Source organism: Fringilla coelebs (assembly GCF_963513975.1).
Source record: "Fringilla coelebs genome assembly, chromosome: 6".
Classification (NCBI taxonomy): domain Eukaryota; kingdom Metazoa; phylum Chordata; class Aves; order Passeriformes; family Fringillidae; genus Fringilla; species Fringilla coelebs.
The window spans coordinates 41300121-41315525 of record NC_140034.1 but is presented as its reverse complement, the minus strand read 5'-3'; the positions used below and the strand labels follow the sequence as shown (position 1 = coordinate 41315525).

General features: G+C 37.5%; 1 protein-coding gene across 2 annotated transcripts in view; it reads left to right on the top strand.

Annotated features, from left to right (window-relative positions):
* The window catches only part of TTC17 (tetratricopeptide repeat domain 17), a gene marked incomplete at its 5' end in the record, with an annotated part of 55302 nt that overhangs the window by 18416 nt on the left and 21481 nt on the right, over positions 1 to 15405 (top strand). For both annotated transcript variants that reach the window (XR_014616272.1, XM_084208442.1), the window contains 9 exons: positions 187 to 326; positions 553 to 713; positions 1024 to 1136; positions 2064 to 2204; positions 2645 to 2760; positions 3868 to 4042; positions 4534 to 4611; positions 6747 to 6971; positions 9125 to 9311. Coding sequence is in view for 1 of the 2 variants with exons in the window: in XM_084208442.1 (XP_084064568.1) it covers positions 187 to 326; positions 553 to 713; positions 1024 to 1136; positions 2064 to 2204; positions 2645 to 2760; positions 3868 to 4042; positions 4534 to 4611; positions 6747 to 6971; positions 9125 to 9311 (1336 nt within the window). The remainder of the gene's footprint in view (positions 1 to 186; positions 327 to 552; positions 714 to 1023; positions 1137 to 2063; positions 2205 to 2644; positions 2761 to 3867; positions 4043 to 4533; positions 4612 to 6746; positions 6972 to 9124; positions 9312 to 15405) is intronic.

Genomic DNA, 15405 nt, shown 5'->3' with positions numbered 1-15405 from the left:
ATTAGCAAAGGCTTTTATCTGCGCCTGGAAATAAATGCCAGTAAAATTCTTTTGCAGCCTTTCTTTAATGACAGGCTTCTTGTTACCATAAATTTAAATTTCAGTTAATGCCTTCTTTAAAAACTGAGTATTGTTTATTAAATATTACTGCACAATGGCTAATTCTCTCTCTCGGTCATTCTTCAGATGCTTGGAGAGTACAACCACTCAGTCCTGTGTTATGATCATGCTCTACAGGCCAAACCAGGGTTTGAGCAAGCTGTAAAAAGGAAGCATGCTGTCCTATGTCAGCAAAAACTTGAGCAAAAATTGGAAGCCCAGCATAGGTAACTAAAATATCCCAGTGGCAATTCATACAATCTAACTTCTGTAGTTCTGTTGCAGCAATTGTTTACACTTCAAGAAGAGCTGTTTTTAAATTTCTTTGATTATGCAATAGAATTAAGCATAAGAATACTTAAAGAAACCTAGAGTTAAAAATGTGCAAGAGTGTAGGAAAAGGTGATATTCTAAAAAGCATTTAAAGTAAATCTTCTCTGTTTAATTTCCTAGATCACTTCAGCGAACATTAAATGAATTAAAGGAATATCAAAAGCAGCATGACCATTACCTTAGGCAACAAGATGTTTTAGACAAGTACAAGCTCATCCAGGAGGAACAAATCTTGAGGAACATCATTCATGAGACACAGATGGCAAAAGAAGCTCAATTAGGTACAACTTTTTAGTGTTCATGCTCATTAAAGCAATGAAATATGGTACGTATTCAGATAAGTGTCAGGATAAAACTTCTTCATATATTAAGATGGCCCTGAGTGGCTCTTGTGTTTTGCTTATTAAAACAAGAGATTGCAGTATGTTCTTGAACAGGGATTTTCTTTTGAGGTTGGAGTTTCCTCTGGGCTGATAGAGTAAATAAAAAGGATTGACCAAACTGGGGGGCAGAGGGATTGACTGTGTGCTGTCTTTTGTCTTCTCAGAAACCACACTTCTCTAGTATAAAAAAATATTTTGTGCTCTGCAGGGAACCATCAGATTTGCAGATTGGGCAACCAGCAGCATAGCTTGCACTGTCAGTGGGATCAACCTGTTCGTTATCACCGCGGAGACATTTTTGAAAATGTGGAATATGTTCAGGTTTGTCTGTGAATTGATACCACTGCTTCAAGTTGGATCCCATTTGCTTTATTAGCAAAATAGTTTCAATTTTTTCAGGGTCGACAAAAAGGTTACATTTTGGGTGTGGTAATTATAGTGAGAAATCTTAGTCTTTCTTTTCTGGAGTGCAAAGTATTTTAATGCATATTTCTTTTGATACTAGTAAAGCTGAGAGACTGTGAACTATAGAAATAGAGAGGATTTCTTGTAAAAAGCTTTGTTTACCTAGAAAAGAGAATTACTTGAAATTAAAACTTCATTTTAGTCCAAAGCCTTAGTTCCCTATGATTGCACCAAGGAAATTTTGTACCAGAGTACTAAGTAGTTCTGGAAGCAAGGTGTGTACTAATACTGAAAATCCAGAATGACAGGCACCTAAGCAACACCTCTGCTGTGTTAGAACTGCAGATAAGGATTATGATTTCAGTTATTTTGCAATGTGGAGTATGTTCTGAAGTTTCCCCTTAACTACTTTAAGAAACAGGAATAATTATTTTTAATTTTTCTGCTGAGTTCTTGTTGTCTTTGATTGTTTTTCCTATTATAGTAATTATAAATTCAGATTATTAAGATAATTCTGAAAGCCTGACTTGATTTCGAGCTGTGCAATCTAGATAAATAGATTTTATTTGTGGCCTATTACAAGTGTCTGCTTGGTACCTTTTAGCATTTTTTCCTTGATTTGCACTTGTGTTTTCATTGTTGGCTTATTTACAATATGAATATTACTGTTTCATGGTCTGAGTGGATCAAGAGGCTTAAGTTCTTTTTTTTTTTTTCTGCTACCCACAGTTCAGCTTATCAGTAAGATTTAACTATATAAGTGGGGAGGGGAAATAACATGGAGAAATTCAACAAGGACTGTACCATCTCCTTTATTAAAATTTGTCTTTCTGTTGTTTCTAGTTTGGTGAAGACTCTTCAACTTCTAGTATGACATCCCTGAATTTGGATCTTCGTGCAAACCAAAGTGTTCACAGCCAGTCCCTGCAGTCTTCCCCTGTTGCTCGTTCTGTTGTTTCAGTGTGGAGTGTGGAACCCAGCAGAGTGAGTGAAGAGGATGGGCTTTGCCCTCTCACAGAGGAGGGGTGAAAGTTAATCCTCTCCTTGTTTGTGTGAAACTTCTTAGCTTCTGGGCCACAGTTTTGATGTGTGACAGCACTGGAGAATGTAGCATTCCAAATTTCTTCAACATACAAGCATCTGTCTAGTTTCTCTGTACTGGTTTCCCATCCTTTGAAATTACTGGAGCACAGGGGGAGTTGGTGTCTAAACATCTGCTGCAAGTAAAGTGGTACAGCTAAGTAAAGATAGAAATTTCAACTGCTGATGTTAATATAAGGATGGAAAAATAACAGCTATAAAGATCTTAGTTTTGTTTTGTTTTTTTTCTTCAGACTATCCTTTAATATCCCTTTTATTACCTTGTTAATTAGAATATTAAAAATGTTGAGAAAATATTAAAAAATAATTCCTTTCCCACTTAGGACAAACAGCATATTCTTTGGCCTCAGCGGTCAGAATGCATGAAATCTTTCCCCAGAATTCCTGACCCAGAAGAACTGCCAACTTACTTCTTGCCTCCAGAAAACAGGGGCTTCAGGCAAGTGATGATTATTAAGAGCTGTATTTGTAAATCTTTACTTTATGAGTGAAGAGTGTTTTCTTTCTGGAGAGGATGGATGCAATTAGTAATCAACAGCACAGAGGTGTTGAAACCTCTTTCTCTGGCCTTTCCACAGAAGGAAGGCATTTTCCTTGATTGTTGTCTTGCTGTAAGTATAACAGCCAGATCCAGTTTCATGGTGATTCTTCCCTGACTGTTAGTCCAGGGTGAACACATTAAACACAGACAGAATGAGGATTTAAGCACAAGTCTGAATGTCTTGTGAACTGTATTAACAAAAAAAAAACCTTGAGAGAGAGAATGAGGTGAGCATCTCTTTAATAGCTACAGTTAACTCATGTTCATAACATACATCCTGTTAGCTTTAGTTATGATGACAGAAAATTATGAAGACCAGAAAACAGTAAAAAAGGATTAGGAGTGGAAAACTCCAGCTTATTCCTTTGGGACGGAGGTAGAAAATCAGCTTAGTCATGAAAGAGTCAGTAATATCTCTTATTATATAGGATAAAATAAATGTGTCTGTACTGCAATAGCTAACTTACATAGATCAATGCAGTGTTGTAATACCCTAGTCACTTAAATTATGACAGTGGTAGTAAAAAAGCTGTTTTGTTCTACCTGGTCATTACAATACTAGTATTGAGCTCGTGTTAAAGGTCCCCATCTAAAAACATCCGGCAACTTCCTTTGGAAAAAAACAGTTTTCATCTTAGAATGTTCTTTGTATGTAATTGGCTACCTCTTGTTGTTCTTGAAATCAAGTTCTAGTGTAAAAAATTCAACTTTTTTTAATCACATATCTGTTTAGTCCTAAACTTCATAGAATCCTTATTAGCATAATATGAGAACCTTCTGTTATTTCTACTTCACTGTTCATTGTTCTTGTTTATTCTGTGTTTAAAAATGGAAAGTAAAGACCTTATAAATTACTTTTCAAGGGAAGGGTGGTCCTTGAGTTCTTCATGTTTGCAGCTCGTGTCTCATAGGAGTCTGTAGTACAAGGCTTAGCAGATTCTTGTATTTCTGCATGATGACATGCAGCACATGCTGTTAATTTGTCTTGGTTCTCCTTATTGCTAGAATCCAGCCATTACTGAATATTCCAGGAGATACTCTTGAGCATGGAGAAGCACAGGCACCAGATTGTTCTTCCATTACTGATGCTCGTAATAATGAATCTCTAAACATACTGGTCAAGGAACTAGACACTAATCTAGATTTGAAATTCAGGATGCCAGATAATCAAGCAAGACGGGTAAGAGATGTTTTCTTATTGGTTCTCTTCTAGTTTAAAGTCCTCCATTTTATTGCCTTAAAAATGTTATTCAGATCATGAAAGATTTTGATATTTCAAGGTAATCAGTACTTCTGAAAAATGTGGGCAAATTCTTTCTAATAGTATTGGAGAAAGGGTTAACTTGTCTGACTTGTTTCAGATGCTGACCAAAAGCACACAAAATGGGAAATTTAATTTACTCTTTGAAATCACATCTTCCTTTTAAATCTCACTTGATATGATTCATTTCCAAGAGCTACGGCATTCTACTAAGCTATGCTGGTAATTTCATAGTGCATTCTGGAGATAGGTTGCTTTAAGTGTTGGTTGTTCACATCCTCTTCTTAGTACAATATATTTGTACTTTGCTAAAGAGACGATTTAAGGAAGCAAGTGTTGAATGGCCCTTGTAGATCTTGACTGTAAAATTTATTCAGTAGTTTGGGGTAAAACAAATCTTTGTCTTCCAGGTCTTGCATTCTCGTATCAACAATGAAACTATTACACTGGCAAAGATAGGAATGTTTCTAGATCATGCCATGAAAAAGGTATGTCTGTCTGTCACATGAGATGAATTCAGAATTCTTACTTGAGATTTGTTTTTATACTTTAGTCAGTGACACACTAGAAAGGAGTTTATTTGCTGTCTGTAACTGAGATGAAACTAACTTTAAAAGCCATGTTTACAAGTAAAGCAGAAATACATAGAGAAGTATCTAATTTAGCTTAATGTGGACCAAACAGCCCTGTAGTTGCTTGTTCTTGTTGTTAGGATATGGAGTAGCAATATATTAGCTAATTCTGGCAGCCATTTGCTTAACTGGGAGAAGTAGCTTGAAACTACTCCTCCGTCTGCCACCCCTTCCTGCATGCCTGCCTTGTACTCTTCCTCCTCCTTCCCACTACCCTGCTTTTCCCCCTACTCTCCCTCCAAGGAAACCAACCCTCTGTCAATCTTCTGTCAGGATAATTAGCACTCTGGGGCAAAGAATGTACCTCTGTATAGAACCCTGTGGAATGCCACCTCCATCTTGCGTGGGGCCTTGGAGAGTCAAATGACAGGAAGCATTGAGAGAGACGTTGACTCTTTTTGACATGTCAAGCTGATATTTCTCAATTTAACTATCTTGTAGAAGTTGTGTCAAAGTATTCTATGTAGATACTTTTTTAGTCTAAAATCAGTACCATTTACTATGTGCATCTGTCTTAACCAGGAGAAGAAATGAGCAGTAGGAGTTGATTCCTATTATTGTGTTGTTCAGAACAGTCCTATACATGTCTAATGTCTTACTGTGCAGTGCATGAGTATTTTGGTTTTAACTGTAGTATTCTGTTACTGTCATGCTAAAAGCCTGAACTTTTCTGCCTGCTGATGTAAGAACAGTCTTGTGTTTTACCTGTTCTGCTAATGATAAACTACTTAGAGCAGGAATGCCACAGTTAGTATCTTTGTATTGGGAAAGACAAAATGGCTAATAACTTGCTGAGGATTTAGTTAGGAGGTCATTGAGACCTGTGAATGGAGAGTAATTCACTGAGGAGTTTGGAATGAAGAACATGCAAGTAATGTTATGTATGTGCATTGCAAAACAGGGATCATTAACAATCTTGAAATCACAGATTGTGCAAGGTACTCCAAATGAAGAATATTGTATCATACTGATATCTTTGAGTTCATCTAGAGCCCTTCTGTGGGAGGGGTTTTCTAAAACCTGGGAAAAAAATGTTCTTATTAACTCAACATAGTATCACTGTTTTGTTTCCTTAATCCTAGCTGCATGTTTCCTACTCAGGCATGCATTTAGGCTTCAGACATGTAGGTAGAACTGAACATCTATTTCAGGTGTTAGTTTTATGCTGTAAATGTTTTGTAGAATTGGGTAATACAGAATGATGAAAATATTAAAAACTAGAACATGCTTCTAAATAATTTCAAAGTGCATCTGAAAGTGGATGTTTTACCTACCTCTGTCAACCTGTCAGTATTTTTAAATTCTGTTATTTCTCCTCTAAGTTGAGTGCTTCTTTTTGCTGTTACAGGTTAAAGAGGAGGAAGGAACTTTCAGGGTGTATTTGAAACTTCCTCCATTCTTTCACCTGCTCTCACTTATTGCTTACTATTTTATAATCTTTAAACAGTATCTAATTCATGCCAGTTGTCAACTTTCATAAGACAAATAGATAACTAAATGTAAGAAAAAACAACTCTGAAACCTGAAATTGACAGGGAAAGGTAATGTTAGACAGAGGACCTGGAAGCACATCTAACTGTAATTTAATAGCTGCCTGACTTTCAAATTCTAGCATTTTACACTAATCTGTGCTTGTATCATTTTAAGACTCTGAAGTGGCCCTCAAGCATTGCTTCCTGTAGTGAACTAACCATTATCGCTTGTACATTTTAAGGGATTTTTTGGTCATGATACAAAGCATTCATATGAGCAGAGTGTGAGCAACAGCTGCTACTAAATTGCAGTTCAGCCTGTAAATCATGTCCATTTGAGTAGAATGGAGCAGATTGAATAATCTGCTAATAGTTACAGCAAAGTCTAATTTGTATCCATTAAGCAATGTAGTATGAAAGAGTGAGTTCTGTCTGCTTCTTATTAAAGAGCAGGCATTTCTGTCTTCCTGAGACACCTCTTTGTGGGTGTTTTTATCCTTTTCCCTGACTCTCCTGTAGCCAGAAGATCCTCTATGGCTTGTGCTTAATGAAGCTGGATTGTACTGGCGTGCAGTTGGAAATAGCACCTTTGCTATCACCTGTTTGCAAAAAGCATATAATTTGGCTCCACATGAGTATCAGGACATCCCTCTGGTCAACCTTGCTAACCTCTTGTTTCATTATGGTCTTCATTTGGATGCCAGCAGACTCTTGCTGAAGGCTTTGGCAATCAATGCTTCTGAGGTAAGATGATGAGGTTTTATGTTTGCCCAGCAGTGAATGTGTTTTCCCTCGTTTTCTAAGTACGTGTTACTTGTGTTTACCTTCACATGCAGTTCATCTTCCAGCTGGTGATTTGCAATGGATGTTAATTTCCATATAACTTCCTGACTGCACCAGGGGTGACACTGATTGTTGAGAGTATAAACATCTAGAGAAGTTCTTGTAAATCAGTGACAGACTTCTAGCCTCCCAAAACCTGTATTATCAGCAGTGCCTCCAAAGAATTTAATCCTGGTGTTTGGCAAGATTTTAACCTAAAACAGAGATCTGTCAAGCTGTCAGCATTGTATCTTGATTCTTAAAACCCTAAAAGTAGTGTGTATGCCACCAAGATCTTTATAGATCTTTGTGACTCTCGATTTTTATCTGTACAGTTTTATTTGTCCCTAGCTTTTGTCTATCTACGTAAAGGAAAATGTGTTCGAGTTGTTTGGTGGCTTTACTTCCGACCATAGATTCAAACCAGGTTTTTGTATTTCTGAACAGTAACGTGATAAACATTCTGTAGGTTGTCACCTGTGTCACATAGGCAGTTTCTGTATAAGCTGTTTGAACTACTGGACTGGCCAGAACAGTTGTGAAAAGAAAGGGGGAGGGAATGGCATAGCAGGAAACACCATTTTTCTAGCAGATAATTTTGGTCTCACATCACGGACACTTCATAAGAAGTTCAATGACTTCTTTCCTGTGCTTCTAGTTCTCTAGTTAGATTAACAGCATTTAAACCTGCCAGGCCATCAGTCACCTAGTACACAAAAAAAAACTAAAAGCAGAGTAAGTTTGTTCAGAGTAGCATTCAGAAACAAATTTTCAAGTGTTGGAAAGGAATGTAGCCCATTTGGGTGGCAGGAAAGAGTGCAAAAAGGAACTACAGAAAGAACTATGCTTGAATGGTGTGCCTTAGAAGAACATATGAAAACACAGCCCTGGAGGGGAGGAACCTAGGAATCCTTAGGACCATGCTGTGTGAGTAGGGCTTTTCTTGAAAAATACTGGTAAATGCAGCCTCATTAGAGTAATACCTGTTCGTGTTTTTTTCAGGTGTACTCAGTCCTGTAATACCTATTGTACCAGAAAAACTAGCAGGAGGCATTGCACTTGAATGGTATTTCCTGGAATATAATGGAAAGTAAATACAAGTTAAAATTAATTATAGCTACTGCAATAAGAGATGTGCTCCCTCAACAAAAGCTCCTAAAAAGAAAAAAAATCCTGTTGTTTAGCTTGCACAGTTTTCTGAATGCTGTTTAGTAATGCAAGCTGAGTTGGAAAAATCTTCAGCTACTGCGCAGTCTATACATTTTTAGATAATGAATGTAAAAACTGTTTCAGTGGGAAAAATGACTGTTTAAATTACAATGCTATAGTCTTTATTCTAGCAGCGAATTCTTAATTGCAGCAAATTACTTTGTGCAAGTGAAAGGCTTTTCAGTCAACCAGTAAATGTAATGCTTTACTGTGTGCCTGTATGAAAGTGTTGAGTTCTACCCGTTGAAAAAGGTGTTTATAATCTTTACTTTTCAAAAAAAACCCCTTATTTTAGGGATAGTAGACAAAAGCAGTAGACAAAAATATTGTTTTACAAAGAATTGAAAGCATATATGTGTACCCCTAGGCTAGTGTGACACTGGTGTTTTCGGTAACCTAGCTTTTCTGAGGTAAATCTGAGCACTCTTGGCAAATGCAATGCATCTGTCCTGCTAGAACACTAGTGATAATCTAATTTTTTTTGACTTTTAATTATTCTAAATTGCCTTTGTGCATTTCAGTTTAGTCCTGTGGCATTCTCTGCAGTAAGCATTATGTTTCTGATGGTTATAAGTAAGTACTTAATGCTTCATTTCAGTCTGTGTGTATTTAACAGCTGTGTTTTTATTGTAGAAAGATGGAACTCCTAACATAACCCTATGGCAAAACAGCTTTTGGTTACCACCAATGCATCAAGCCGTTAGTTTTTCATTGTAAGAATAGGCAGTGCCTGTTCAGGAAGTTTTCTAAATTCTTTTCCCACCAAATTTATGAGGGTGTGACTTGACAAGGGTATTTCCTAGTTGGCTTCAATCTTAAAACAGTGAACATACTTATACTGCAGTGTGTTGCTTCTGTGTTCACAGCCCCTGACTTTTCTGAGCCTAGGAAATGCGTACCTGGCTCAGAACAACATCAGTGGAGCACTGCAGGCCTTCAGACGTGCAATGGATTTGACAGCCAAGTGCTTGGAGTGCGAAAGCAGCCTGAAGATGATCCGCTGTTTGCAGTTTTATCCTTTCCTCTACAACATCACCTCTTCTGTGTGCAGTGGTAAGCAACTGCTGAAAGATGGACCACAAGTGAAATAATGTCTATTTGCCTTGGGTGTTGGAGATAATTTTTTTCCAAGTTTCCACCCTTCTGCCTCACAGTGCTTTTCTACCTTTAAGGATCAAGGTTGAGATGTTGCTTTTAATGGAAAAGTTACAGTCCATTAAATATTTGTTTGAGGATGACTTCTTGAATATCTGGAGGGCTTCCACTGAGTGCAGATTACTTCCTGACTGTCAGTAATACCTTAACAGCACCGCCAGTATTTCTTACTGGTTAACAAGGAATGCTGGATTCAGCATTCATGAAAGTGCACATCTACTGCTAGGCTGCTCAACAGTGCCTTTGTACATCCCTTCAGGTTTTACAGTCAGCTGGATTTGTTTCCTTAAGCTGAAGAATTTAATGAAGAGTAGTTTAGTTTTAATTCATATCCTTTCAGTGTGTTCAGTACTTTGGTTGTCATTTTCTAGAGTTCAGTCTTGTGTCAGTATTATGTTATTTGTGTAGGGCCTGCAATCATTGCTCTTAACACTCCAAAAATCTGTAAGAATGATTTATAATCCAATCTCTCCCCAAAAAAAAACTTGTAAATATTTCAACAGAATGATTTCTTGTCATTAATGGCTACTTATATTTTTTAGAAAATAATAGTTTTTGGAGGTAGATTCTTTCATTTTATTCAATCCTACTGAATATTTTCAGTATTTTGTCTGTACTTGAATATGGCCGATATGATACTCATGAGCAATCTTGAAGATGGTTTATTAATACATTTTCAAATCCCTTCTGTCTCAAATTGAAACTGAGGTAACTTCCCATCTAATATTTTCTTTATTTTCAAATGTAAACCTCACCAGATAAATGCCTGTGATTTTTAGCATTGCTAGGACTTACTCTGATGTTTTTTTAAAATTCCCTCTCCAGTGGAGAGACATGAAGAAGCCTGCTCTGATTTAGCATCTAGAATTGTGCTGTCTAAACACAGACTAGAGGCCATCCTGTCTCCTGGTACAATACGGATGATGCCATCGTAGGTGAAATTCCAGGACTGTGCCATTAAAATAACAGTACTTTCTATGGCCCTGTGCATTTGAGAGCCCATCAGCTGTGCAGAGAAATGAATGCTCTTTGGCTGAGTGGGCTGTAGTGAATGGTGTAGCAACCCAGCTGATAGATCTCGTGCTGATATCCATAGTGTCAACTCCTATGCTGGTACCTGACAATGAATCTCTTAACTTCAGAATGCCCTTAAAAACATCCTAGGAGATACTGTAAGCAGTAATGGAACTTGCACATTTCATCACGAGAGACACATTCTTCTAAAAAGAAGAACAAAACAGTGTTTGTTTACGTTAATTAGGGTCTTTTAAAAGTCTGTAACTCACAAGGTTAAAGTTATTCCAGTCAAACCTTAGTCATAGCTACTCTATTTTGAAGTTAAGCAGAAAGCAATTTAAAAGTATATTCACAGAACTTAAACAGTAACAAGCAGTGGTGGCATCTGAACTCCAAAGTTATCTTTGACATCTTTTGTTTTATATGCTTTTCTTCCTTCAGTTTGTCATAATGTAGTTTGGTTGATTCTTGGCTTCTGCTTGCATTGGTTCCTGATCCAGGATGTTCATTCTGAGGTCAGCTGTTACAGCATATACTGTTTAGGAAGTTTGTGTTTCTTGAATGTATAATCTTGAGGGAAAACCCAACTCAAAAGTGCTTAAGAGAAAAGTGTTGCCTTTTTTTTGCCAGCTTGGCCACTGGTTAGCAAAGTGAGCATGAATAGATTTATCTGGTACATTAGAGCTGGGATTAGGTCAATAAGGAAGTTGTGAAGCTGCTAAATCAAGACAGAGCAGAATATGCCTTAGCATGTTCATGTGCTGATTAAACTTCAGTATTCCATTATTAAGGTATTTTACTCTGTATTTATATTACTTGCCTTTTTCTAGGACTTTTCTTAATATTTTTTTATTTTTATTTTTATTTATTCTTTAGGTCATCTTTTGATTTAGTGCAAGGAACCTGAAAATGTAAAGCTGACAAATAATATAAATATTCTTTGTGCATTCTTGAGCAGAGTGTAAGATAAACATATTGGTTAATTCAGCCTTGATGATGATTTGTGGTTTAAGTCCAAACTCAAAATTTAAAAATTGAAAAGTAGATTTACCTATCTTATTTGCATACAGTTTGGGTAAATATTTTTCCCCCACTGTAAACTTCAGCTGACTCAAGAGGACCCTTGAGAGGCTATATGAAAGTGAGGTAAAGTCTCCAAAACCAGAATAATTTCAAGAATGTGTACTCAAAATCATATTTTGCCCTTAAAAGTATCCTGAAACTTTGGGAGTCTTCTGTCACTCCTTCAGTCCAAGGAAAACAGTTAAAAAGAGATTGTTATTATTCACTTGATGGCCTGTCATGAAGTATTTTGTTTCCTTAGAGATCGATATCTTATGCTGAAAAATTTGCCAAGAATTTGGAATGTCAGATGTTTCTCTGATTTAATATCGTTTTGATGAGCATTCCTTCAGTATTTCTGAGAGTAACAGCAGTAGGCTTCCTGTGCTTTGGGTTGTAGGCCCATGTGATAGCTGTGTTTTTGCTTCGCCTGTCAAAAGCCTCTGTTCATGAGAACTGAACTGAGTAGCGAGACATGGAATTCCTTGCTCTGCTGCCGTGAGCCTTCGGCAGAATCCAGCAAATGGTCAGTGGGAATTATATGCTAGCATGAGATGGAATATGGGATCAAAAATCTGAATTCCTGGCCTGATTTTTGATTACAGTATGTGCTTGGTGTTTATTTCAAATAAGTGAAATAGGCATTTTCTCAAGCATGTTGGGACGTTTGCTGTTAGCACAGGACGTTGGAAGTGTGACAGACTAACACTGACTTTTTGGATGCTTGCTTATATTTTCCTGTCTGTACTACTTCCTGGTACTGTTTTTTAGTAACTAACTTCTGGTACAGATAATTTATATTTCAAACCCAAGTCTTTTTGTGCACATGAGAATGAGCATTAAAAATCTCAGACCAACACTTTTTTATTTAACTTTTGCCTCCTGTATTCAAGTTTATATAAATGGTTTTTGTCATTGTAGAAGAATTTCTAAAATTGCAGAGGTTTTTGGTGGGGTTTTTTATGGAGGATGTGTGTGAAGTGTCCATTGTTATTCCAACCCTATCACCTGTGACATGTATTTTAGACAGCTGCAGGAGTTCAGGCAGTTGCATCTAATATAGATGATATATACAGCAAGAACTCACACAGTGCCTTTTTCCCAAATAACTGAGAAAACAGTTGGAAGGCTTAGTTTTTCCAGCATTATCCTCTGGTGATCCTTCTAGAGGTGACTTGGCGGTGTTAAGGGTGTTGCTACATCAGCTGTTAGGTTACTAGTGAGTCAGTTCCTGAAGCAGGTTAAGAAACTTCGTGTTGCTTGACAGATAACTTCAGCACCCATGTCTGACACACATATAACAGGACCAAGAGATGTGTGTTAACAAGTGTGAAAAGCTTAATGTGAAAAACAGGGACACTCTCAAAGGTACAGAAATGAAATATTTGGGCTGCTTATTAAGCCAGCAGAGAAAACCAGGATCTTTTTTGTCTGATATTAAATGGTGTATTGCTGAGATTTGTCTTGCACACTTTATGGCTAGAAATATTGCAAGTAGCTTTTACCAGGTATTAAGGTCTGTAGAGGACTGTCCAGCTGTGGGATTGTTCCTGTGGTACTTCACTGGCTAATGTGGACATTCAGGTGTTGCCAAGCCATATTACGAAGGTTACAGAGTATGAGAAGCATATTTTTAGCGTGATGGTCAGCTGGCTCTTGAAACATACTGATTTCTTAGTTGCTGTTGAATAAGACTTTTCTTTATGTGTGTAAACAGAATTGTTGCCTGGGCAAACAGAAGTCATTTGTACCCAAAATATTTTTATCAGACTAAGTATCTATCTCTGACTCACAGTTCCATCTGGTTATGAGCTCATGCACTTCAGATTCTTTCAGACAAGACCAAAATTCAAAATCTTTTTAATAGACTGATGCTTTTTAAAACATGAAACATTACTTGTTTCAAACTTCAAGTCTCACTGTCTTTCATCCTTGGTAGGATAGTGCTTTTACAAAAGGCTTTGTGCTGCTCTGTGCAAAGTCGAGGGAGTGTGAGTTCATTATGAATGTATGTGTACGCCACCGAGAAACCTGAATCCTAGTATGTAGAGGGAGAGTTTGTGAGAGCAGTTCATCCTTCTTCCTCGGACTGAGTTCTGAAGTGGGGATCCGCTTTAGGCGTGGCTGTAGTGCCCTCTTGTGGTACCAATGCTCCGTGCCACATGAAATCAAAACTCCTGGTTTATTCAGTCTATTTCCCTTTAAAATAAAACATGGAAACGGTGCTTCAGCTTATATGTATGTGGATTTCCCTTTATCCCTCAGCACTTAGGTTCTTACAAGTTAAAGTTAATAAGCTTATACCTTTAAGCAAATTGACCCAAAGGGGAGAGGTTGACTTGAAAGGAGAATCTCTACTTGAAACTCTAATAGTAAGCTTATGACAGATTAAATAACTTCCTTAAATCAACATCTCAGTTTAAGCAAGCATCTGACACTAGTTTGACAGCTGCAACCACCTCAGGTCCCTTTAGTGATTTGAGATGCACAAACATTAAGCAAAAGGATAACATCATTTTCTTTTCAATAATATGTTAAGACACAGGGATGTGAAATACTTTGCATTTTAAAATGCACCTTTCACTTAACTCAGTTTTTCCCTACTAGTTATGACTGACTTGATAGTCCCAGCAACAGACAGCTACATTTTTGTTCCATTTCCTATAGAATGAGGTCCTCTTAGACATTTTTATTGTAAAAGTAGTTTCCTCCTTCTCCAGCTGCTGTATCTTGTTTGTCCAAGGAATGCTTATCACTTAAAGTGTTAATGGTGTTACATTAATGTTAACGGAGTAAACATTCCCTAAGGTGTTTACTCTTGGACCACTTCTGTATGTTTAAAATTCAGCTTTTTTTTCACCTTGATTTGCATATTAGAAGGCATCATTCATGAGTGCTCCTGAACCTTATTGAGAATACTGCATGTATTAGTACTCTTATTTATCTTAGAGTTTGTACAAGGGGTGGGATCTGTGACCATTTGTTTCTCTTGCTTTTACTCTCTCTCGCCTTGTGGTAAAGTTCATCTATATGAACAGAAGAGTCAACACCAGTAGGGTTTTTAAACAACAAGCAGAATTCTATGAAGCACATGAACAGCTTGTCAGAGCTCTCAGAAGCACATCAGGGCAATCATTTGCCTTGGTAGTGTAGCAGTAGCATGGAGAAAGTGGGTTCTGTGTGAAACAATGGCAGTTCTAAGATCATTGTTATCCTTTGAAATTAAATACTCAGTTGTTTATTGGTGCCCCATACATGCACAGGAGTACACCCATGTGCCTGTTGTTCACCCTGCAAGTTCCACCTGGAATCTGAAAATGAAGCTGGATTCTCGTTCCCTCTGGCAGCCAAGCATCTCTGTCATTGAAGATCGTACAGTAACCGTCCATGTGAAAGTTCTGGTGGGTGCCGCACAGGTGGATCTAGGTCACCATATTTGGGCTCTTTAGTGCTAAAGGAGTAAGAGGAGGTTAAATTGTAGTTGTGTAGAGCGAAAACATCTTGCAGAATACAGGCAGGTGGGTGACATGGAGAATGTCTGCTTTTTGTCCTGGTGGAATCCATCATCCCTGGGGAGTGAGGGTGTCGAGAAATGTCAGATGTGCTTCTGAATGGAAGATCTTGGAGAAATCCATGTGAGAATGTGCTCTGTGTAAATAATGTGACCCAGTTATTTTGGGTTTGTGCTCATGTTTCTGCACCACGAGCCCAGTAAGGGAAGAAGCAGTTCCCACAGTCCACTTTTGCTGCAGTAATCTTAGAATATTAAGAATATTGATGTCATCTTGAAGATAGTTGACCAGATGCAGGCTTCTTGGTACTTTTCACTCCTTGGAGCCTGATTTATAAATCATACTTTTCCCTGAAAAGTCTTCAGTGTCTCTTTAGTGTCTCTTGAGTGGCTGAAGGAAGT